This window comes from Scyliorhinus canicula, chromosome 5 (genome assembly GCF_902713615.1).
Source record: "Scyliorhinus canicula chromosome 5, sScyCan1.1, whole genome shotgun sequence".
Classification (NCBI taxonomy): Eukaryota; Metazoa; Chordata; class Chondrichthyes; order Carcharhiniformes; family Scyliorhinidae; genus Scyliorhinus; species Scyliorhinus canicula.
Window position 1 is genome coordinate 123,938,734 of NC_052150.1, and position 26,339 is coordinate 123,965,072.

Below are 26,339 nucleotides of genomic sequence, written 5' to 3' on the forward strand. Positions count from 1 at the left end.
AACTGTCAACAGGGCTTTGTGGGTGGACCGCTACCTGTTCTACCCATATGGCTTCAGTTGAAGAGCCTTCGAAGATATCATGCCTCCTTACTGCTATAATTGATTCCCTGATCAAAATTGCGACACCCTCTCCTCTTTTACCTCCTTCCCGATCTCGCCTGAAAATCCTGTATCCTGGAATATTGAGCTGCCAATCCTGCCCCTCTCTCAACCATGTCTCAGTGACAGCAATGACATCAGACCACCATGTGCCCTGAATTCATCTGCCTTGTTCATCAGACTTCTTGTATTAAAATAAATACCATCCAATCTTGCCAAACTCCCTTGTGACTCAACTGGTCCAGATATTTTATGCCTTCCTGACTCCCTGATATCTCTTCTAATTTGGCTGTGCATCTACCCTTACTGAACCTTCTTCTCTCTGGATCCCAGGCTTCTGCTAAGTTAGTGTAAACCCTCCCCAACACCACGAGCAAACTTCCTCGCAAGTACAGTGGTCCCATTTCAGGTGCAAACCATCTGCTTTTACAGGTCCTAGTTTCCCCAAAAACATTTCCAATGTCCCAAAGTTCTAAAGCCCTCCCCTCCTGCGCCATTTCTCTACCCACTCATTCATATGCACCAACCTCCCATTTCTTTACTTATTAGCACATGGCACCGGAAGTAACCTGGAGATTACTACCTTTAGGGTCCTGTTTTTGACTCCCCTACTACTACAGCTCTGACATTCTTCCTCCTGCCCTGTTGTGCAGAAGACTCACCCATGGTGCCCTGAAATTGGCTGCCACTGCTTTCCCCGAAACAGTTATCTCCCCCAACAGTATACAAAATGTTATCTTTGTTAGAAAGGGGGATGGCCACTGGGGACTCCTGCACTACCTGCCTTCCTCTACTTTGCCTGGTGGTCACCCATGCTCTTTCTGCTCTGCCTGATCAATCCTCACTTGCATGTGACCACCTCATTGAATGTGCTCTCCACAACCTGCTCAGCATCACGGATGCTCCATAGTGTATCCACCCTCAGCTCCAGCTTCAAAATAAGGTTAGCCAGTAGCTGTAATTGGACACACTTCCTGCACAGATGGCCACCAGAGACAACTGAAGTGTCTATGATTTGCCACAAAATACAGGAGGAGCATATCACGGGTGCAAGCTATCCTGCCATGACTACCTATAAGCCCCTTATTTATCCCTGTGAACAAAAAATGAAGCTACATCAGAATACTATTTACTAACCTCGCTTACACTAACTTTACTTCCCTTACCTTACTTTGTTTACTTCTGTTACTTTATTATACTGACCCTGACTTACGTGTATTTGTGCTGTTCCTCAATTATTCCCCACTCCAAAATAAAACTTTTTACATTCATGACTGTTTCATCGTCACGTTGACTGTAAAGTCAACGAGAACAGGAATCTGGCCTTGGTGTTTATGGAACTCAGCTGTGCTCTGCTGAGACTGCCAGGACTGAGACTGAGCTCAGCATTCCGTCTTTTCGGTTTCTTTCAGTTTCATCAAAATCCCTGTTGTTCACTCAATTCCAAATGCTCTCCCGTTCAGCCAAGCAGGCACTGAATAATCTCCCCTTTTATAGGCCTCCGATTAAAATGCTTTGGAAACGGGATTAAACCAGTTGCACTATTAACCAGCTGCAGCTGAGTGTGACTCAGCTGACTCCTCTTTCAGGAATGCAGCTAAACTACAATAATCAAAAGAGCAACTTTTAGTTACTATATTAAAGAACTAATTTAGTTGGAAATTAGCCCTGAAATCAGTACATCAATGTGTGGGATCATCAAGAAATGGCCCAGATTTAGGCCCTCTCCCACCGGCAGGTCCCTGCGGGTTCCCGCTCCCCCCAAACATACAGAAATTTAAGTTGGGGCGAGAAAGGCCTCAGATAGGAAGCCCACCCTTACTGTGATGGAAGCCCCTAAGAGGCCAATTACTAGCTGTTTCCCATCGAGCCTCAATTTTTAGGCAGGTGAGAGGATTAAGTTTTCTTTGTGGGAAACCCCCAAAAAACGGAGTTAGCTCTCAGATGGGAAGTTGGGCACGACCCCCTTCCCAAGGTCCTGATTATCCCCGGGACACCCCTGACCCTCCAACCCCAGACCGTTCTTACCGTATCCGCCCTGGGACCCCTTGACGTTACCTGGGCCTCTGCTGCCAGGACTTAGTCTCTGAAGTCCTCCGGAACTGCTTTCCCCTGTTGCACTGTTGCTGCAGGCACGGGAGGGCTGCCAGCCACTCAGACTGACTGGCAGCTCTCTAAGGCAGGACTTCTTCCCAGGTGAGGGGCTCATTCGAGCTTGAAATGACTGTGGGGTACTCAGAGTTGGTGGGGAACTCTGCAGATGACGGGATGGGAGGCTCTGCCGTCTGGATAATTCGAACTATGGTTTACAAGCTCATCAATAACTCTGAAGATGCCTTGCAAAGAAATAACAGCTTGATATAAGTTTCAAGATTTGTTTAAATTTGCTGCGAAAATTAGCTGACAATTCTCCGAACATGTCGTAATGCATGCCAGAAACCAATCAAAGTCTGCTAATCTGGTGGCTAAGAAAGAATAGCACCAGAACAGTTACCATGCAGCCAAAATGTAAAATCAAGCTAAAAGCCCTCAAGGCAACACCATCGGGAACAAGAACATCAACAGAAGTTCTGCTGGAAGCGGATCGGTCCGAGGCAGATCAGAACCAATCAGCCTGCAGTCAACCGAGTCTGACTAATTAGGAGGATAGCTGTATGTTTTAAATCACTGTGTTGTTTCCAAGTTTACATTTTTGAAAATAAAGCTATGGATTTGTGGTGAAATTGTGCCTGTTGTGATTATCAATCTCTTATCCAAGAACCCTCACATACTTCCTGAAGTGTGGTGACCAAAATTGAATGCAATACTCTACTTGCGACTTATTCAGAGCTTTTCACAAACTGAGCATAACTTCCTGATTCTATTTTCGATACCTCAATTTATGAAGTTCAAACCCGGAAGGAAAAATCAGTGAAACAAGTACATAAGATTACTGGTCTCAACAGGGCTTGTATACTTTAATATGGAACAGCAGTTAAAAACGGGAAAAGAAAAATTGGTCCGAACTGTTTTTTTTTCCTTCTCGGAAATCCCACATGTTTTGCTAACTGCTCTTTAAATGTCCTGCCACCTTCAAAGATCAATGCAAATGAACGCTCCGGTTCCTCTGTCCTGGTAAACTTTTGAGAACCATGATTACATCCATTTTGTCTCCTCTTATTCCTTCTGCCAAAGTGCATCAACTCTCATTTCTCCGCATTGAAATCCTTCGGACATTTGTGTTCCCATTTTATTAGCCTTTCTATACCCTGTTGCAGTCAATTGGTTTCATCCTCACTGTCAGCCATACCTCCAAGTTTGGATGAATCTGCAAATTTTACAATTTTATTTATTTTTTTTAAATTTAGAGTACTCAATTATTTTTTCCAATTAAGGGGCGATTTAGAGTGGCCAATCTACCTACCCTGCATATCTTTGGGTTGTGGGGGTGAAACCCACGCAGGCACGGGGAGAATTTGCAAACTCCACATGGACAGTGACACAGGGATTCAAATCCGGGTCCTCAGCGCCGTTGACAGCAATGCTAAACACTGTGCCACCGTGCTGCCCCACAATTTTATTCTTTATTCCTATATCTAAGTCATCCCTTTCCCACAACATCACAGCCCTATTAAACACGATTCAGAAATATTTAAATGTTTAATGTTTAAATTTAAAACTGGAGAGACCATTTAAACTTTTAACCTGTTCCATGCTCACAATCTACTAAAAGCTATTCATCTTGGAAGGTAAAATTAAGCTTGCAGATCAAAGAATCTGAGGCAGGTTAAAGTCTTGTGATGTGGTTTTAGGTTTCTATGAAGTTAACAGATGCTGCTTTATACACATGTGTCTGAGGCAGCAGGTATAAGGAAGAGGTGAGTGAGGAAGCAGTGATTTTTCACTGTTTCTGCCTGGACTGCTCTTTTGCTTCCAGGCAGGGGTGACCACGGGCGGGAGGTAGAGAGTACTGTGGTGGTGGGCTCTGATGGGTGGGGGAAGGATCTATGATGGAGATTTCTCATATGGGGAGGTCTCTGATATGGGAGTTGCTGGTGAGGGTCTGATGGGCGATGGGCAAGATTTGCATTGTGTGGGCCTCTGATAGACTTTGGGACACCTACATTAAATACTTATCCTCTTGGCAAATACTTGCATCAATCCACATCCGTGCAAATCCCAGCCCAGAGGCCACAAGCATCACGGGGGCATAGAGAATCCGGTGCCCAGCCCCACTAATAAGATGCAAATGGGTTCAAATGGCCAATTTGCATCCTTTTGCTGGTGCGGGGTGCGAATCTCGATGCCGCTGACAGTGGGGACTGAAGCATTGCAACTGCATTAGCACCAGGTGCTGATACCGTTTTTTGCTAGACGCGAGATTCTCCATCACGGTGGGAACCAGCAACAGACGGGCAGCAGCGAATTTTCTGCAATGCTACTCCAATGGCTACAGCTTGGCAGGTGGAAGGCTATTAACTGCAGATGGCTTTGTAGGTCACCCTTGAGCACCTTTCGGTCTGGAAGACCCAGCAATGGATGACACTGTCTCAGTTTCGGCGACTGCAGTCTGTGCTGTCTGGGCCCACTGACAGGCAATAGTATGGGTACTGGGCAAGTGGCTGCTTTCCTCTGAGAGCCACTGTCACTGCCCCGGGGTGGCACCTCATCAATCCTAGTTATACATGTGCAGATGTTGCCTCCTCCAAAACATACACAGGGCACAATGCTCTGAAATCGAGACAGAGTGTTTGCTCCGTCGTGAATGCGTCGCATTTCACGATGGCGCAAAACGGGCGTGGGGACTAGCATGGCTCTGGAGGGGTTCAGGCCGCCCCCGACCCTTCATGCAGAGTTCCCGCTGGCAGCGACCAGGTGTGGACGGCGCCGGCGGGACTTTGCTTTTTCCACGTGGCCGCTCGGCCCATCCGGGCCAGAGAATCGCCAGCCCTGCCACGTACAGTGGCCCGCGACTGGCACCACGTCAAATGCGCCGACGCAAATGGTGCCGATTCTCCGCACCCCAGAGAATCACGCACCGGCGTCGGGGCGGCGTGGCGCGGTTGCCACGATTCTCCGGCCCGGCGCGGGGCTCGGAGAATCGCGCCCATAGTGTCAGTATCTGAACTGGTGTGTGTAATATTCCTCCACTGCCTGTCCAGATTTCACCTCATGGGGATCTGAAAGAACAGATCTACAGGATCAGGTTGAGGCATGGCAAAGGTAATTGGCCCATGCTGACATCATCTACAGTTTGTAAATCAGAAGGGATTGTGGGTTGAGGGGGAAATGAGGTGTGAGGAGGAGGAGGATTAATTATGAGAATACCATCATCTTCGGTGATTTCAGCCTCGACTCAACGATGGCCGTCCCAATAATAGTCAGCACGAATTCCTCCATGGGGGTTAGGACATACAGGTGTGCCTCTCCTGTGCTAGATTAGATCCTGTTGCCATCCTATAAGAGAGATAGAATTGTGCCTGTGCGTGTCATACAGTCTTTGGGATGTGGCTGTCCTGGCAGTGTGCATAAGCTGCAAAATGATGGTGAGCCCAGATGGCAAGGGCAGGCAAAGCAAATGGATGGCAGATATGACTCCTGATTGATAGGGATTACTGGTAGGTGAGTGATGAGGGTGTGGTGAATAAAGTAGTGGGGGGCTGATGGTGCTGTTGGTACGGCAGCTGAAGATTTATTCATTGACCTTGCCCACTTGCATGAGATCATTAGACTTCCTGTCACATTGCATTCTGATTCCTGGGGTTTGGTAACTGACATTGATCACCATTGCTAGTTGCTCCTGATGCTCCTGGTGTGTGTGCGTATCGGTCTCCTGGTCCCATCAGGTACAAAACACTCTCCTACTTTCCACTTCCTCCACAGCAATCATTCACACGTGCAAGAAGCATGTTGGCATGCTGCCTGTATTATCGTGAATGGGTGTGGACTGATCACAAATCATGATCTGCACGCCTGGTTAACCCGTTTGGCTCACAACGAATGAGTTGGTGAGGCAGAGTTTGGAATTTGGGGACAAATGATAGTAGGATTCAGGAATGGCTGGTAGGATAGCTGGAAATAGCCTGCCCTCTAGTGCCTGGAATGAAGTGTTAAGCCTGATGAGGAGCAGAGTTGATAACATGGCAAGACACAAAGGTGCAGAGGGAAATGTAAATACAGCTTCAAAGAACTGGCCAGGAAGTATGAACAGATCATATCAATTTTTTTGAACGAGCTGTTGTGAAAGAATTAAGAACTGAACAAGGCTGGCTGACAGAGTATAACTTGGAGCAACGCACAACAGTAAAGAGGTGGGGTTTTGAAGGGGGTGGGGAGGAGGAATGGAATGAATGTTTAATATTTAATTAGCACTGTCAAACTAACTTACTGACCTGGGAAACAAGAGAAATCATTTAAGCAGGTAAACAGGAATCCTTTCCACAGTTCCACCATTGGTGGAACCACTAGTGGCAGACATAGCATACCTGTTCACAGCAGCAGAAATAGTCACTACATCTAGTCATTACAGCTATGGCCGTCACCTCTTGGGCTTTATCAGGTTTGGTGAGTACCAGATAATCCTTATATCTGACTGCATTGTGATTGCAGGAAATAGACATTTGTTGTTACTGTGGACGTACGCACATACACATGTCAGTTGCAGTATACAAAAGTGTACAAAACTGAAAAGAAACTTGTTGCATTTTTTAAACATGCAGGGAAACAACCCCAGCAACAGAAAATATCTTCCAGTTGACTTTAGGACAGTCAAATAAAGCATTAAGAAGAGTCTGTATAATCTCTAGTTGACTGAAGAGCATGTATGATGATAGCAATTGCACCATGTTACTCTAAATGGATGGACTAAGGTTCACACAACGCATAGCAACATATTATGCGTGACAAATGCTAATTACTTTATAAAACAACATATTCTCCAATCTATAGTGAGTAGCACCACAGGAATACAACTGGAATATTCTTATAGACTGAATTAAATTGTGAGTATTTAGTTCCCCACCTTTTTCTTCATTTTCACATTTTTAAATATGGCGTGAACTCTCCATGTTTTTGCAAACATGGCTCCAAATGCTGTGGTGTAGCCGACTGTAAGAATCCAGGTTCTAACCTGAATGACAAGAAAAAGATAAATGAGGATAAAGAATAAAGGATGTCCTTTAATTGCTCCTCAAAATAGCTAATGTTTATGATCATAGAACATTACTTACTCTTAATTGAATTATATCAGTCAATTAAATATATATACATTCAGAAAATCTATTATAGCTTCCAGCCAAAATTAATACCTTGCCCCATTCTTTCTGGATGTTACTCAGCAAACTTTACACAAGAATCAACGGTGATTCAATTGCTTTTATCTTTTAAATGCATTGCTATTTTTGCCTTCCACTCGTCTTTTAATGTGAATTAAGAAATATGGTTTTGTCCTAATGATTCATCGTTATAATTAGTCTGTGTTAGGAATTCTGAGAAAATGATATTATTTATCAAACAGGCTAAAGACAATGACCTGAAATTACAGCAGGGATATAATCATGTAAAATTGCAGGTTCCAATATGTTAGCAGAGATTAAGAATAAACAATTAAATGCCTCCACTGTCATTGTGAAGAGCAATGTTTGCACATTAGAATCTCATAACATGAGCTCAGAAGCATTATTTTCTCATTACGTTTTTTTAAACAAAGTACTCATCATATTTGTGAGAATTGTTTTGTGAACTCTGTGGGTAAAGGTAAATTTTCTACAATTACCTTAATTAGCATTCTCCTTTGATACAGCAGAACTGATTAAACAAAATGTTATTGATTTGATCTAATATTGTTTTACAGCACTGAAGTAAATTTTCAAAACACATATCACATATTTTTCAGATTTCATAATTATTCTGACTGTTCCCCATTTCATGACTTCTTTATTATTCATTTTTTGGTACTGAGGTTTTACTTTATCTTTTGCATTAAAATGGTTCTTTTGTCAATGTTAAGTTTACACCTCACACCCCGTATCTAAAATACATCTTACTGATCATGTAAGATCTGTGAAAAAGGACAACTATGATAAGGTAGAGTGATGGATAAATGGGTTATTTATTAACTTGAATGTTATTACAAACTCTAAACTCTCAATATTGGTATGCTCAGTGACTCACAATGCCGTGTTAATAAAGTGTTCTCAAATTTAAATCTGGTAAAGTCCAACCGGGATTTGTACAAATTGAGCACATGTAGTTTCTATCACATTATGAAAGAGGTCAGTAATCTCCAAAATCAAGTAGACATAAAATCTACATGAGAAATAAATACAGGTGGGCAAATTTTCTGGTCCTGCCCGTTGCAGGTGGGACAGTAAGTTTGATGGACCATTTAAGGTCCATTGACTTTGGGCAGGAATGTCCGGCCTTGGGGCAGGTGCAACCGAAAAATCCCGCCCAGTATCTCATTACATATTGAAATGTAAAATATTTCATAATTATTTGATTGGTCAAAATAATCCCATTAATTCAGTTGCCAATAAAAGGTGGCATACCAGTCACAAGCTGTTTCTTTTACAATGGTGATTCAGCCTCAATTGATGCAGTTTTCTTTGGGAACTTGAGTTTGGCCCATTAAAAAATTAGCAATGCCAAAAAATGTTTCCTTGGTTATGGAACAATTCCAAGAGACTTGCAAAACCTGGGCTACTTCATCACGTGTCCATAACAATTTATGGTCCTCCTCCTTTGTAACATAAAACTAAACTTAATCAGCTAATTCTTAAATTGAAATTGCAAGCGGTTTTCTCAAGAGCTTAAGGAGCTGAACGTGTCAGACAAATCTCTGTTGTACTCAAAACATTTTCAGCAGACTTCATTTCTTTCACTCCTTTTTCTTGGTCTCTCAATACTGCAATTTGAATCCGTGACTTCACTAATCCTATTCTAGCACTTCCCCTTTCTGGGAGGGCTGTTGGAGGACGGTAGTATAGTGATTAGCGCTATGGCTTCATAGTGCCATGGTCCCAGGTTCGATTCCTGGCTTGGGTAACTGACTGTGCAGAGCCTGCACGTTCTCCTCGTGTCTGCGTGGGTTTCCTCCGGGTGCTCCGGTTTCCTCCCATCAGTCGTGGAAGACACGCTGTTAGGTAATTTGGACATTTTGAATTCTCCCTCTGTGTACCCCGAAAAGATGCCGGAATATGGCGACTCGGTACTCTTCTTAGTAATTTCATTGCAGTTTTAATTGTAAGCCTACTTGTGACAATAAAGCCTATTATTATTATTATTATGTTGCACTACATAAAGAAGATTACATCACAATGACAAACATTGATACTGTGGCCAATTGTAATAAATCCACACAAAATAATATGGCAGGGTGCAAAACATTGTTGCTTCACTAGGGGTCTCATATTTGAAATAGCGTCTTCTTGCATGCCACCCCAGGATTGCAATTTCATGTGTTTTCTCTTTGTTTCTTTCACTTGAAAATGCCAGAAGGCAGGCAGGCAAACCTATTGAAATGGCTATCCAATCAACAACAGGACAAGGGAAAGGGCTCGATTTGAACTACTTACAGTACATCATTCTTTGGAAAGGTGTTAAAAATATCAGCTAAACTCACAGAAGAAATTTGATCTGATATACTTACTGCCCTGACATGTTACTGTCCTGATATGAGTCACAATTAACCGCAAGTACAATAATAGCAAACAAGATTAAGTTTTTGAGGGGATTTGAATACATTGAATTAGCTTTCTTGAATGGGAGTGTTTTTATATTGTAAAATTGCGATTTAAAATAAATCTTAGAGAGCAAGTTTGGGAAAATATTACTCTGCAATGGATTTGATTATTAAAGTTGCTGCAAGCTCGCTGCAAACTCACAAGTGCCACATTGAATCTGTGCTGAGATTTAAAACAGGCCTATATTTACATCTTAAGAGTTTGACAAATATTTCTTACCTTAGAAATATGAGAATTAAAATTATGGCCCCTTGAAGATGACTTAATTATCATGAAGTCAAGAATAAACTTTTGTTTTTCTCAAACAAAATAGCAACTGTGCACTTTATAACCTCTGAATGCCATGTTCTTGGATGGACAAAAGTCACATACCAATAGGTCAGCATGTATAACATTTAATTGTGTCCTTAGCCTGTCCAATAAACTTGATGCTCCCACCCTGAAGCCAATGCCCAATTCCTTCATCAGTAGCACACGGGGCTGCAGTATGTTTTGGATGCACTTCAGCAATTCACCAAGCTTACATTATCAGCACTTCCAAGCTCCACAATATCTACCCCTCCGTCCCCAAGAAGGACACGAGCAGCATCAAATTAAGAACACCATCATGTACAACTTCCCATTCAAGTCAGACACCTTTCTAATTTAGATATGCAACTATCACTTTCACTTGTCTCTATTGTCACTTGGCTAACAACCTGGAATTCCCTACCAATGATCAGCAGCTCAAGGAGCTTAGGAATTCAAAGAGAAGGCTAATCACCTTGTCAGGCAACTAGAAATAGGCAATGAATGTCATCATGCCAGGCTCTCCCACATATACATTTTTAAAAGAAGTTACCAGATTTGCTGATGCAAGAGTTCTGGAAGCTATTCATCTTGCCCTCATCAGAACAAGGAGCCAAATTTCAAACAGGGGAAAGGGTGCTTGCTGGTAGGCAAATTGACTGTGAATGGTTGAGCTCTTGCCATGGAGAAAACAATGGGGTACTAAAGGTTCTCTAAGGTAATTCAATAAAGTGAGGAGGCTCTAAGTTCAGTTTGATTGATAGCTCAAAGCAGTTATTGAAGGATTAACTATCTTTGACGTGGGGTTATGAATATAGCTGTTTGTTTTTATAAGGGATTAAGTTTTTGAGGGGATTTGAATGCATTGAATTAGCTTTCTTGAATAGGAGTGTTTTTATATTGTAAAATATGTCCTGGCTATCTAGATATCTTTAATTTCATTTCATTTAATCTCCAAATTATTCCTGAGGTTTTCCCATGGTGGATATTGAGTGAGTTGGCATGGAGGGAATAGGGGCAAAGGGTGGTGGAAACATGAGTTGAAACTAAGTTGGCATCAGGCTATAAGGGGCTATGGACATATGAGTTGACTTGCATGAGCATGAGAAGTGGGTGGGGGGAGATGATGGTGTGTGAAGGGTGCGGGCTAATGTCTAAGGGAGAAACGAGAATGAAGTCCCAGGGAACCAAGGTGGGCCTTTTAATTAGCTTATATCAGAACTCCAAAACCCCTGTGACAATTTTTGGGCTCGAGGGCCCGACCCCATCCACCAATGCACCCCCCCCAACCCCGGTAACATACACACCTAGAATGACAATCCCGCCATTCAGAGCACTTTTTCCTGAGGTGGGACATTTCCTGGCTTGCTGCGCTTACCTCAAAAGTGCAAATCTAGTCACGGGTTGATCTACTGAGCCAATTGCTGGCATATGCAGCCCATGTACTTGCCACTGAAATTCAAATATGACATTGCTCTATTGTGTAATAGGCAGAATGCCATTTAGGCATCCTTCTGTGGAAAATATCACCCGTGTAGCTACTGCATAGTAGCAACATGAAATGGCTTGTTCAAACTGTTCAAATCTTTTGAGAGAAGTTGCCCCTCTAAGATAATTTCCCAATGATTCCTCTATGGCAATGTCTTGGCCAATCATAGACGACTTGCCAACCAGTCAGCCACCTTTTCTCCTGTTGAAGAAATTGTTGTGATTGTCTGAAATTTGGCATTCTTGTATTTGTCCCAATGAGTGCAAATCAAAAAGCTTCAGCAAAATGTCTATTTTCAGCAATATTAAAGTTCTGTGCTGACAAGAGATTGTAAGTACTATTATTGTTCAAATAAATATACATTAATGATTCCTGCCTGCGCAGTACTTACAGTACAGAGGGTCTCAAATGTGGTAGGCATAACAAATGATCCATCAAGGCCAAAAAGGAATATGGATGCATAAGAGAGCATTCCCCCAAGGATAATAAGATTGTTCATGTAGGGGCTGGACATCTTTATCAACCTGCAGAAAGGAATAAACAATTTACAACTTTAGTTTAGACAGGGTCATTCTTTGGTTCTTGTAGTAAAGAGCGGTCTTTGCTGTACAACAAATGATCGAGTAATGGCTACTTCTTTTTAGTAATTCATGAAGAACTTCTAAAATAGATGTGCAATAATGAGGTCAAAAACTATCGGATCTGATTAAGTTTGCTGGTATAATATAACAGGTGTGACATGCATTTTAGAGAATAAAATAAACATAAAGTCTTAGAGGAACTTCCACTTCCAAATGATCACAAGCTATAAAACAAGAGCAAATAACTACAATATAGAGAACCATGACAGCCAATATTCTGGGAAACAAAGTGCATTTCACTGAAAAATCATTTAAAAGTCTAAACATAGGGCTGGAAATCCTTCTTCCCCCGCCAAAATGCAAGAACGTTCTGCACTTCCTGAACTGCTGATGAAGATTCTAGATTTTGTAATGTATGAATCCTGAACAAACCTCACTGGATGTAAAACGAAAAATATCAGCCAATCACAGTTAACCTACAGTAATGGCCCTTGAAAAAAATCAAAACAGCAAACAAACAATTTAAAAGATGGAAATATTGGGGGTTATTTTCAGGCTCTGTTCGCAATTGACGCAAATCCCGTTATGGCCGCTAGCTCTTGCGAGAGAGCCATAATGGGATTTAAGATCTCATAATGAGAGTTTCACCATGCCCCACCAGCGATATAATCAGGTTCACACCCAGCGAGGTGGTGAACGTGATTACCATGAATTTAAATAGTTTAAAAATGCCTAAATGACATAACGCCTTACCATCCAGGTTTGCTGTACCTTCCCCCATGTTGATGTGACATCACGCCGATGGGAAACACTGCTTCACTGCAGCAGTCAAGATGACCACGCTGAGGCCAGTATAGCCACTGGGTGATCAGGGACATAATGATCACTGTCCCCTGGCCCTGCCAAATAGGTGGAGCCGCAATATGGGGGAACCATGATAGGAGGGAATTGCTGGTGGTGATGGATGGAGTGGGTGGGGAGGGGGGTGTGATTGCCAGCGATGATGGATGAGGGGGGGTCCGATGTCTGTGGGGTTGATTCGGGGGGGCCTGTCCCTTAATTTTGAGATCGGGGTGGGATTGCCCTGCAACCGGTGGGGCAGACCGTACCGGCGCCAAGAGCGGCGTGAACCACTCCAGTGTCGGGCCGCCCGGAAGTTGCGGAATCCTCCACACTTCCGTGGGCTGGGCCGGCGCTGGAGGGATTGCGCCATGCCAACCTGCGCTGAAGGGTCCCGCCGACCGGCGCGAGTTGGCGTATGTGCAGGACTGCCAGTGTGTTCTGGCGCATACGCAGAACCGCTGTTGTGTTTCCTGCGCATGAGCAGCGGGTTTCTTCTCTGTGGCAGCCATCGCGGAGCCTAACAAAGGCCGGCGTGGAGGGTAAGAGTGCCCCCACGGCACAGGCCCGCCCGCAGATCGGTGGGCCCTGATTGCGGGCCAGGCCACCGTGGAGGCCCCGGATTCCGGATCCCCCCCCCTCCCCCGAGGACCCCGCTAACCGTCCTCCAAGCCAGGTCCCGTCGGGATGGACCACGTCCATTTCAACGGGCGGCCGCTCGGCCCACCGGGGCCCGGAGAATTGCTGGGGGGCCACTGTCAACGGCCCCTGACAGGCGTGGCGTGATCCCCGCCCGAAAACCGGTGCCAGGGAACTCGTCAGTCGGCATCGGAGTGGGATTCACGCCGCCCCCCCCCCGGTGATTCTCCGACCCAGCGGGGGGGGGGGGGGGGGGGGGGGGGGGGGTGGAGAATCCCGCCCCAGGACAACCCATTCTCTGTGGAGCCGGATTTGTTGCTGTCTTTAGGCCCCGCCCCTTCAAAATGACACCACAAAACAATATAATCCTGCCTGGGAATTACAGGCAAGTCAATGTGCACAATAAGAAAAGTTCTGCTGGTCTGTAGTTGACCAAAGTCCAGGGCCTACCTCAGCATTTGGTTTTAAAATGGTACTGTTTATGTCCCTTACAGAGCGAGATTGGTTGATCAAGACCCATGTGTTTCTGCAGGAGGGCTCCACAATGCCCAGAGTGTGCAACATCTCCTGCAGTTTCTCCCCCAATTAGCAGGCCTGAGATATGTCTCTTAGGTTGCAGGCACCTGTCAGGATTGCAAAAATGAAAGACCTGACCCATTATCTGTGATCTCTGAGCAATTCAACTTCCCAACAGGTACAGCTGAACATTTGTCAGAGGTTATCCGCATTGACTTTTGGGGATGCTGTGTTAATGATAATATGGAAGTTAAATCTTTTGTTTTGAGCTATCATTCCTTGTGTATGCAATTATCATATTACATTGCTAATGGACATTCTACCAAAATAAATTGATGATCTTTTATGAGCCTGCTTTCTGACCAACTGTAGCAAATGTTCATGTCATTTACCAGTAATTTTATCAGCCAATAGTAAACAGTCAACCATTTTATGAATGCCACTTTTGAACAATAGCAGTATTGAGCACTGTGGGGTGAAATCTTACGGATTTAATTCTGCCAGAATGGCAGGATGACTTTCAGGTTGGGAACCTGATTTTCCAATGAGCAGGCTTTGCTGAGGTTCTTTGCAATAACACCAGCAGTGTTATAGGAATTCTGCCTCCTGGCTTCCCATCGTGACCATTCTAGCTAGTCTACATGTAGGTACATTAACCCCTTGTGTATTTACAGTGATGCACATCACCACATCCCCCCCTTTTTTATATGTTGCATATTTTCTGTGCACTAAGAAAATTGATCACAAAACAGGTAGATAAGTTAAGGTCATGAGAATAGTGATTAAACAATAATCCAAATCATATGTGTAAGTCCAAAACCCATTATCATGGTTGAATGTCATTCTTATTGGGTTGGTGAGTTGGTGATTTTGACGGTGGCATGTCCTTGTGAACGCCATCAGTGTCCCTGTGCATAAGGAACCAAGAAGTGATCAAATCACTTTGTTGTCTGATTTGGAGCCTTTTTTTTCCTTCTGATGCTTGTGATAGCGATGTTGGATGGCATCTGTCCTGAAAGCCAGGTTGCCTGTTGGTAGTGAGGCACACGTGAATTGGGAAGATGCATCTTCCAGCCATGGTATGTACTGAGCTGAGCAGTAACAGTGTCCCTCATGGGCAGAGTTGTATCATGTCGTACCAGTCGTAGTTCCATTGATGTAGTCTTTGTCGTTGGTATGCGTCGTGTTGTTGTCTTTGATATGGTATTCAGATGTCGTGATGTTGTGTTCGCTGCACTCAAGGACCACACTCTGTGGATAATACGAGTCTGTCACACAGTTACTCGTGTCAGTGTGCGTTGTGGCATCTGCTGTCACCTTGAATGTGCCGTCACTGAGGTTGCGGCACTCCCTGTCTGGAGTCAAGTCCGACTTACTTGAATCAGTGTTGGCGTTTGGTTGCTCACCATCTGGAGTCTGGTCTGTTTCACCTGAGTTGGGTAAATTGTCAGATTCTTCATTTGGTGGCGCAAACAATGTGGGTGGACCGTCATTGTCTCGCTATTGTTCTGCACTGGAGCATGATAGACCATCATGGTCTTCTTGCTGTTGGCTTGAGCATGGCAGACTTGCATAGTCTGCTGCTCGTTGGTCAGAGGTGGTTGCTAGATCCTCATGGTCTTGTGCCTGCAAGGACTGTACTCTGGAGTCTTGCGTTTCTGCAATCGTGAAGTCTGTCCACAAGCTCGCTGTGGAGGCTTGTGACACTGGAGTCACTTCTTGTTCAGGCAAGGACTGCGGTGTGGAGTCTTGCGTGTCTTCTTTCGTAGAGTCGGGAACCCTTAGAAGTACATGGACCACGCTGTGTGTGGCAGCAGGCCGCTCTCTGTGGGCTCGTACCACTCTCTGTCTCTCGGTATCAGGCCGCAGCATAACCCTGCACTCACAAGTCGGGATGCCATATGTGCTGGGCTGAAGATCCTCAAATTCAAAAAACTCGTCATCGGAGTCTTGAATGTACAACACGTCTAGTTGTGGTTCATATTTGGTACTGGGGTAGCCTCCCAAGGTGAAAGGTTCATCTGAGTCATAGTCTTCTATGACCATATCATCACTGTTTGTGTTGGAGCTGGCATTGGGCTTGCGATGTCCAGAGAAGAAATAAAGGTCGGTGTCATAGTATTCAAGGACTGAATCATCTCTTTGGGCGGTGCTAACTGCTTGTTGCAGGGTTCTGCGGAGGTTACTTTCAGCTACTGGTTGAATTTCAGGCATTGTGCTGTCGTTCCAGGTGAAAGAATCTTGTTTTACGGCTTTAAGATTTTTTTTTTCGAGTTTTGAATCATTTCCCCTTTAAGTGGGCGTGGTCTGGGGCCTCTGATGTCATGATGCAGGTCATAGGAAGCGACTGATCATGCTCATATCGCTGTTCCTTTACTGGGGGCCTTTTTCTCCACTGCGCATGTGCAGCACCTTTACCAAGATGGTTGCAATTCAAAACTGCAGATTTCTGTTGCAAGCCTACCTCGTAGTGAGTTTTGCTGCTTCTTTTACCATTTTTTTTGTATTCTCCTCACAGAATTCTTGGACTTTTTTCAGGACTGCCTGGAAATCGCTCTTGTTTTGTCCCTTTGAGCATTTGAAGGTCTGGAAGATTTCAGCTGCTTCTGGACCCGCAATGGTGAGTAGAAGCTTTATTTTCTCTGCATCCGCCACGCCATCTAGGTCGGACGCTACCAGGTAGATCTCGAATCTCTGCCTGAACCAACGCCAGTTTTCACTGAAATTCCCTTGATACCTGAGCTGCTGTGGAATCGGAATCCCGAACATCTTGCCTGGCTGCTGTTGCTGGTTGTCACTGCTTGCTGAGTTGTAACAATATGGATTGAAACTCACTCCTGTGGTATCATGTCTTGTTATGCTCTAGGTGTAGCACAAGCAGCTTCCTTGGGGTGCTCTTGACAAAGGACGGATCAGATGTGGAGATAACTTCAACACGTTTATTAAACTATATACACTTCTATAACTCGGGTTTAACACTACTGCTAATCCTACTATAGCTACTCAGACTGACTAACCAGACTGCTACAATCCATGTGGTGGGAGTGATATCAAATCAACCCTGTGTCTCTACTCACTGACTGTCTCCACTGGAAAGAGGTAGATCATGTGTGTGGTGTCCCTTATATATGAGTTGGTGTAATGCCCTCTTGTGGTCGTGTCACCTCTGTGTGTATCGTGAATGCCCATTGGTCGTGTCCTATCTAACTGATCTATTGGTTGAGTGTGTGTGTGTGATGTCTCTGATGCTCCCTCTAGTGTCTAGCTAGTCTACATGTATTTACATTAACCCATTGTGTATTTACAGTGATGCACATCACCACACAAAACATATGAAAGTGATTAGTGCCCCCCCCCCCGCAACGTTCACACACATTTTCTACTCCTTCAAAGAATCGACTCATCCTCGCCCTCGTGAGGTGTGCTCTATACCACCTTCAGCTGTATCAGCCCCAATCTCGCGCATGAGGTGGAGCCATTCACTCTCCGGAACACCAGACCCCCTCCTCTATAACCTCTCCCAATTCTTCCTCCCACTTTGCTTTGATCCCTTCCAAAATAGCTCCATGAACCGCCGACACTATCCCCTTCTCCAGTCCCCCTGTCATCAGCACCCCCTCCAGCAATGTGGAGGCAGGCTCCACCAGGAAGCTCTGTATCTCCCTTCTGGCAAAATCTCGAACCTGCATGTATCTAACCATTTCCCCCTGCTCCAACCCATACTTCGCTTCCAGCTCCTTCAATCCTGCAAAGCGACCCCTAAGAAACAAATCTTTTAGTGTCTTAATCCCCTTCGCCTCCCATTTCTGAAAATTTCCATCCCACTTCCCTGGCTCAAATCTGTGGTTCCCCTGAATTGGCATTTCCCTTGACTCTGCCCCCAACCCGAAGTGTTGGTGAAACTGCCTCCAGATTTTCAATTAAGCTATTATTACCGGACTCCCTGAGTATTCCCCGGGGCCATCGGGAGCGGCGCTGTTGCTAATGCTTTCAATCCCGACCCCCTGCACAAACTCTCCTCCATTCTGACCCACTGGGAATCAAGCCCTCTGACCCAGCTCCGCGCCTTCTCCACATGCGCCGCCCAGTGGTAATACATCAGGTTCGGAAGACCCCAAACCCCCTGCCTGCCTTCCCCTCTGTAGCAGCACCTTTCTAACTCTGGCCACCTTCCTTCCCCTTATGAATGAAGTAATCCTTCCCTCAACCTCTCTGAAAAAAAGCCTTTGGCAGGAAAATCGGCAGGCATTGAAATATAAACAGAAATCCCGGCAACACGTTCATTTTAATCGTCTGTACCCAACCCGCCAGTGACAGAGGGAGACCATCCCCCTTGCCAGATCAGCTTTCACTCTCCCCACCAAACTAGAAATGTTTTACCTGCGGAGCCCTACCCCACTCCTGGGCAACCTGAACCCCTAGGTACCTAAAGTGAGTCCTACGGAATGGCAGATCCCCCACCCCTGCCCCCACCCCAGAAGTGTTGTGCAACCTTAACAGGACGGTCACACTGTTGGCACGATGATTTCTGGAACAGTTGACTGCTGTGCACCAGCACCCAGCCCCATGAACACAACCTGAAGTCTAACCCAGGGAAGTGCATGTCACTGAGGAGGGTGAACATATCAAAAGTTCCTCAGCACTCTCATCTTCCTCCACCTCCCCAATCCCTCTACCAGAACTCTTGTCTGCTGTGCATCTGCCAATGACCGCAGCTGTCCATGTTGAGATGCAGAGGCCACATCTGAAGGAGGTCTCCAATGGGTGTCCACATGACAAGGCCAGTCAACAGGCTCCTCAATGCTGTTTGGACAGAGAAGTGAACAGCCTGTATCCACTTCCTTTGTGAGGCAACATGGGGCACCTTGTAGGAGTGTGCGAGAGCAAATGATACCATCCATGATAACATATTTTACATTGTATATAGCACATTTAATCATACTTTAATATATTTACTTACACTTGTACATGACTGTGTGTGTGTTTGTACAATAGAGAACTCAAAAACAATGGTAACATTATTAAGGGTGTTCTTACCAGTAATAATGAGAGTGGCATGCTGAGGTCTATCTTGACGTTCTATCTATCAATAGCGCCAAGGTTGGCTGATTTATAATGCTTTAGAGGTCTTCCTCCTTTTTCGCTGTATCACATAAGGTTTCAGTGTTCAAAGGTTCAAGCATGGAAATGTTCTTTGTATCTTTCACAGATCCCTCCATGCTTGGCTTAAAGGGAGGCTCAATGATCAGACTCCATGTGGGAATTGTGGGCCACAAGCACATCTCAAGCATGAATGCTGGATGCAAGGCATTGATCCACACTGCAGTGTTACATATTGGCCAAGTTGCAGGATTGCAGTTTGGGAGGCCATGTATCATGTAGGTAATATTAGTCATCCTCTGTGCATATTATTTGATTGCACAGGATGTGTTTTGTGTGGTCAGCATAAATATATAGAGGCCAAGAATATTTCATGTGGCACCCACATCAAGAACTGGATCATTAGCGGGACAAGATAGTGCGCAAGTCGTTTCAAAGTTGGGCAGAATTCTCTGTTAATGGGGCTATGTCCCCACGCCTGCGAGAAAACAGGCGGGATTCACTCTGGACTTTCCTGGCGGCCCGAAGGAACAGCCGCGGGCGAGGAAGTGACACCCTGCTTAGTTGCTGTTCCCCTTGACACGTGTGCCAATCCCCCCCTCAACACCATTCCCACAGCACCCTCACCACCACCCCCACCCACCACCCACACATCCACCCCCACCACCCCTCCGGCCTGCGCTCTAATCATGCGTCTTGTCTTGTGTCTTGCAGGACCTGCTGATGATGGGGCGGGTCCATCTGGTGTCCCACGTTCCCAGATAGTGCTGCAGCTGGAATCCCGCACCCACCCCCAGCCCAAACACCAGCCCTCGGCCAGAGACTCCGGAGACCCCGGAACTCGTAATGGAGGATGACAGTGATTTTCTGTCACAGTTTTCTCCAACATCCTCCATCATCCCAGAAACACTCAGCAAGGTTGAGCACTTAAGTAAAGAGGCTCCTGGGACAGTAGCCGGTGTGCACCACACAGCTGCTCCGGTACAGCAGGTGGAGATCGAGGCACCCGAGGGGACAGATGGTTGAAAGACTGTCTGAACCCAGGGACTAGCTGCCGTCCAGTCACAGAGCCAGGGACTACATGAGGGGTTCGGCGGGCATCCAGTACCTGCAGGTGCAGTTGGAGGAGTTCAACCGCGTGCAGCAACAGGAGGTGGTGCCAACAATGCGTGCCACCCAGGCCAACACCGCACTGGTGGCATCCACGATGGATGCATTGGGGGTGACGGTTGTGGCTATGGATCCGCATGTCCAAGGCCTGGAGAATTTTGTGCAGCCACTGGCCGAGGCCCAGGACAGGGTTGCTGCCTCACAAGCAATTATCTGCCAGAGCGATCTGGGCATCACTGCAACAATCCTGAGCGTGACCCAGTCACAGCAGGCCCTGGCTGGGAATGACGGCGGCATTGCCCAGGCGCCGGCTGGGAATGTCGGCGGCATTGCCCAGGCGCTGGCCGGGAACACCGGCGGCATTGCCCAGGCGCTGGCTGGGAACGCCAGCAGCATTGCCCAGGTGCTGGTTGGGAATGCCGGCGGCATTGCCCAGGCACTGGCTGGGAACGCCGGCGGCATTGCCCAGGTGCTGGTTGGGAATGCCGGCGGCATTGCCCAGGCACTGGCTGGGAACGCCGGCGGCATTGCCCAGGTGCTGGTTGGGAATGCCGGCGGCATTGCCCAGGCACTGGCTGGGAACGCCGGCGGCATTGCCCAGGTGCTGGCTGGGAACGCCGGCGGCATTGCCCAGGTGCTGGCTGGGAACGTCGGCGGCATTGCCTAGGTGCTGGCTGGGAACGCCGGAGGCATTGCCCAGGTGCTGGCTGGGAACGCCGGCGGCATTGCCCAGGTGCTGGCTGGGAACGTCGGCGGCATTGCCTAGGTGCTGGCTGGGAACGCCGGAGGCATTGCCCAGGTGCTGGCTGGGAACATCGGCGGCATTGCCCAGACGCTGGCTGGCATGGCACAGACACAGAGCGACCCAGTTCCAGGGGGAGATGTTGCAGTCACTGACTGATGTGACACAAACCCAGAATGTGATGGCACAGCCACTGCACGAAGTGGCACAGTCCCAGGCTGGGATGGTCCATTCCCTGTGCTCCATGGCCGTGACCCTGGTTGAGACCGGAACGGGCCTCCAGGACTGGCAGTGCCAGGTGGCGGTGGAGCCTCAGGGGGCCGCTCCTCTCACAATTCCACCCCATGGAGTAGTCCAAGGGCCATTGGGCACCCCCAGGGAGGAGGAGGTGATCGGGTTGTGCCGGTGGCTCCCACAGAGCGAGGTGCCGGAATACCGCAGCACCTCGGTCTCCTCCCATCCTGTGCCTGGTGCATCTGATGGGCAGCAGGCAGAACGGGACGGCACCATGCTTCCCGAAACACCCGAATAGCAGCCGGGCCCATCCAGGCCCAGTTGCCCCAAAACATGGCCGCCAACGGGGACCCAGGTCGCAGGGCGGGAATCACAGCAGGATGCCTCCACTCCTGCTGTCCCATTTGGGGAACCACCGAGGTGTGTTGGGACCCATAAGGCCAGGAAGTTAGACACTAGTTAAGTTGGCACATGTGCAGGGCAGAGTTTAGTTATAGGGTCTAGGGCACAAATCTGTATATATCTGTTCACATTAAACACGTGTTGGCACCGTTACAACCTGCCTCAGTGCTCTGTCTGATGTGTGTGAGGGGTGGACTGGTCTGGGTTGGGAGGGGGGGAATGTGCGGACCCCATGTATGGCTCAGACTCCCCCCCCACCCCCGACTGTCCCCCGACCGCCACCCCAGAGATCCGATGGGACCATGTGATTGAATGGCCAGCTCGCATGCATGGATTACCCAGGTGGACTGTGGAAAGTGCAACCTGGGGCAGGAGTCAGATGTTGTGAAACGATGCAGAGCACCAGACCTCATCGCAAAGTGGGTAATCATCATTCTTCATCACATGTACTAGACCTGGTGTTACTGCCAACCCTGGGCCCCCACCCGTTGTGTATTAAGTATGTATCATGGAGGGAGTTGCAGGTAGGGGGTTGCTGAATTTTCCTGGTGGGCTCGGTCCACATCGAAGTGGATGTATTGAGGCTCTAGGCATATGGGGCCTTCGTGACTGCGCGAATGCAGCTGTGCACTGATGTCTTAGAGATCCCAGATAGGGCCCTACTCAGTGCCTGGAAGGACCCCGTGGTGTAGAGGTTCAGGGCAACCATCACCTTGAGGTGTCCTCCCCCATAGTCCCGCGGGGCTAGGTGTTCCATCATCTGGCAGATATGCCGCAATGTCTCTCTGTTCAGCTGGAGTCTTCGACGGCATGCCCGGTCCGGCAGGTCCTCGAACGACTGGCAGTGCCAGTACACACGAGGCCTCATGCGACGCTTCCTTGGCACTGCCTCCTCCTTGGCCTGTTGGGAAACCGGCTCTCCAACCTGGGAGGCTGCCACCTGCCCCTCTACTGCCCGCTCCACTGTTGCCCGCTTCGGCGCTGCAGCTTCCTCCTCGAGCAGCAACCAGCAGGAAGGCCACCATTACTGGTTGAATTGCAATATCCATTATCTGCAGGAGGTTAAAGCCTGACATATTAGCTTGGTGCGTACCCGTGTGTACACATGCTCAACCAGGTTCACTGGTTGGCCCTACAGGCTCCGACAAAGTCCCGCAGTGAGCGCATTTAGCCACGTGTTTTCTGGAGTTTGCAACGCCAAGAAACACATGGCTATCTCACACAAAGGTATTGTTTCAGGGGCCTCAGTGGGGAACACGTGGCCGAGGCCGCACATAGGCCCATTTTGCCCACTGAGTAGTTCCAATCACCAGAGTTCTCCAGGGTAGCAAGAGATCGAGACACCATTTTTATACACCTTTGTAGGGACCCAGGAAATGCCCATGCCAGCTGGAAGTGCCACCTAGGCACCTTGGCAGTGCCTGGCTGACATTGCCAGGGTGCCCAGGTGGCACACACAGTGCCAGGGCACCATCCTGCCCAAAGAGCATGCAGCTGAGGGTCTCCAATCCTCTGGGAGACCCCCACAAATGCCATTCCACCTGGTCCCTGTTTGTGGAGAACAGTACCAAACGGCAATCACCCAAGGTCTCCTAGGCGAAGGGGTTGAATCCAAAATCCCAGGTACCTCGGGAATCTGCACATTAAAGTGAGACTAGCTGTCTCACTTTAATATGTAGGTTTACCAAAAAGTGATCCCATCCACAATTGGCAAGATTTGCATTGCAAAGTACCACCAGGTCACGTTAGGTCTCGCAAGGTGTTGCGAGTCAGAAAGATCTTGGGTGTAATGATCTCTATATGTGCATGTACATAAGAGGTTAATGTGTAATCAGTAGCACCACATGATCACCAGGGGCCCGGACCAACAGGGGTATAAAGGCAACCACATTGGGTCTCTCTCCCTCTCTTTTGGATGGACTGTGACAAGGGCAGGAGTATCAGATTAGCTCAGATGGTTAGTGTAGTTACTGTAGTTAGATCTTGTCAACCGTATCACTAGTATCAATGTTAAAGTAAAGAACTCATGCAATTATTGATGTAGTTACTCAATAAACCTTTTGTTACCACTGGACGAGTTTGAGTCTTCTTCATCGAGATTCAAAAGACCTCATCAGTACCCAAGGTTTGAGCAACACATATTACACTCCATAGTATATCAAGATGATACAGGAGTGCAATAAAAGACTGGGAACAGGTTCTCCCAGTTGTAATTGGCTACACTGCACCACGGCGAAGTGTGGCCAATCAGATCGCATCCATAGTTAACATTTCAGATCAATGGAAAATCATACAGCCCACAAACATGCCTGCCGCTGATGGAATTGGAAAATCCGCTTCATTGGCTTGAAACATTAACTTTGTCACTCCACAAATTTTCTTTTTAAATTCTTTTTTCCAATTAATGGGCAATTTAGCTTGGCCAATCTACCTACCCTGCACATCTTTGGGTTTTGAGGGTGAGACCCACGCAGACACAGGGATAATGTGAAAACTCCACATGGACAGTGAGCCGGGGCCGTGGTCGAACCCAGGTCCTCGGTGCCTTGAGGCAGCAGTGCTACCATTGCGCCACCGTGCTGCCACGTCACTCCACAGATGATGCCTGACCTGCCAAGTATTCCCAGAAATATCTGAATTTTCATTAAACTGATGCAATGCTTTAGTTAGACCACATTTGGATCACTGTACATAGTTCTAATCTCCATCTTATATTATGCTTTGGAAAAGTTGAAAGATTAACAAGGTTGATACCAGACCTGGGGGGATATAATTAACAGGAACAGTTGAACAGGCTGGGCTCTTTTCCCCAGAAGGGTGACTTAATAGAGATCTTTAAAATGATGAGATTTAACCGGTTTGATATAGAGAAGATATTTGCCCCAAATTTAGAACGGGGAATTTCATAGATTTTTTTTTCATAGAATTTACAGTGCAGAAGGAGGCCATTCGGCCCATCGAGTCTGCACCGGCTCCTGGAAAGAGCACCCTACCCAAGGTTAACACCTCCACCCTATTCCCATAACCCAGTAACCCCACCCAACACTAAGGGCAATTTTGGACAATAAGGGCAATTTATCATGGCCAATCCACCTAACCTGCACATCTTTGGACTGGGAGGAAACCGGAGAACCTGGAGCACCCCCACGCACACACGGGGAGGATGTGCAGACTCCGCACAGACAGTGACCCAAGCCGGAACCGAACCTGGGACCCTGGAGCTGTGAAGCGATTGTGCTATCCACAATGCTACCGTGCTCCCACAATGAATAGTTTAGGCAAACAGCATAATTGCAGTTAAAGGGAAATAAGCTAACATGAGGGAAAAAGGAATATGATGTTTTGTTGATAAGGTTAGATGAAATAAAAGAGGAGGCCCTTGTGAAGCATAAACATTGGTTCAAACCAGTTGAGTCAAACAGCCTACGTCTGAGCTGTATATGCTGCAGGATCCCGTGTAGAAACGGTCCAAAGGTTTTGGAATTAACTTTGAAACTGAGCTTTTACATTTTCTACCACATGGTGTTCAATGCCAGTAACCCTGGATGTCCATTAATATGGGTAGTCATTGAAGAAGCTGTGTTAAGGCTGGAAAATGATATACAAGGTGTTGTTGCAACACACAATGCTTTCACAAAGTGCCCATCAGAAATGTGCACTATGTTTAAAGGAAGGAGGGGCCTGGCATAATCAGCCTCTGCTATTGTTTCTATACCATTGTGCCTTGTAAAATATCACACACAACGTATCCGCATGGAGAATTGGCCTGAGAATTTCTCAACATTACAGGAAAATGTATTTTCTCATGTATTTTCTTGAATTCTGTTTAATTCTCTTTTCTTCCCATGTACTGAATGATCTGTTGAGCTGCTTGCAGAAAAATACTTTTCACTGTACCTCGGTACACGTGACAATAAACAAATCCAATCCAATCCAATCCAAAAGCCTTTGCACAAAAGGCAAATTTCTCCAAGCAATATAAATTCAAAGGGAAGATAACGTGAATTTTGAATGAGGATATTTGGGAATAAACAATTGTTTCAGTAAAATGAACGTCAAATATCTGCTGAAAGTAACAACAGAACTTCTCAGAAATTATGCAGACTAAACCTTACAAAACAGATGGAAGTAGAATGAAACAAATGCCTAAGGTAAAATTACCGACCATATTGGAGATAGGCAACAGGGGGACTATGAAACAGAAACATTTGGAGATTTGGTTGAGCCATTAAAATGTTGGCCATTCCTCACAAATGACCTTTCCCTTGGCTAACTTTTTAGACAAGTAAAATATGGCTCCTCATCTGCAAAACTGAAAAGGGTAACATATTGTAAAAAATGTTGGATATGACTGTAATATTAAACATCAAGGCTGGGATTCTCCAAAAACGCGGCTAAGTGTTGATGCCTGCGTAAACACCGGAGTGTTTCACCCTGCCATCAATGGGCCTCTTGGCCCAGCGATTCTGTAGCCCACAGAGGGCCAGCACGGGGCTAGAGTGCTCCGCGCTGCTCCAGCTGCCGTACATGGCCCCTCATTGAGGGGGCCCATATAATCACCTGTGTAGGCTTTGTGA

General features: G+C 46.7%; 1 protein-coding gene across 1 annotated transcript in view; it reads right to left on the reverse strand.

The window, feature by feature from the left end:
- The window catches only part of gabbr2 (gamma-aminobutyric acid (GABA) B receptor, 2), a 1,146,382-nt gene that overhangs the window by 144,900 nt on the left and 975,143 nt on the right, over positions 1 to 26,339 (reverse strand). The window contains exons 11-12 of the mRNA XM_038797583.1: positions 11,990 to 12,122; positions 7,100 to 7,207 (exon numbers count right to left, since the gene is read on the reverse strand). Of these exons, the coding sequence (XP_038653511.1) occupies positions 7,100 to 7,207; positions 11,990 to 12,122 (241 nt within the window). The remainder of the gene's footprint in view (positions 1 to 7,099; positions 7,208 to 11,989; positions 12,123 to 26,339) is intronic.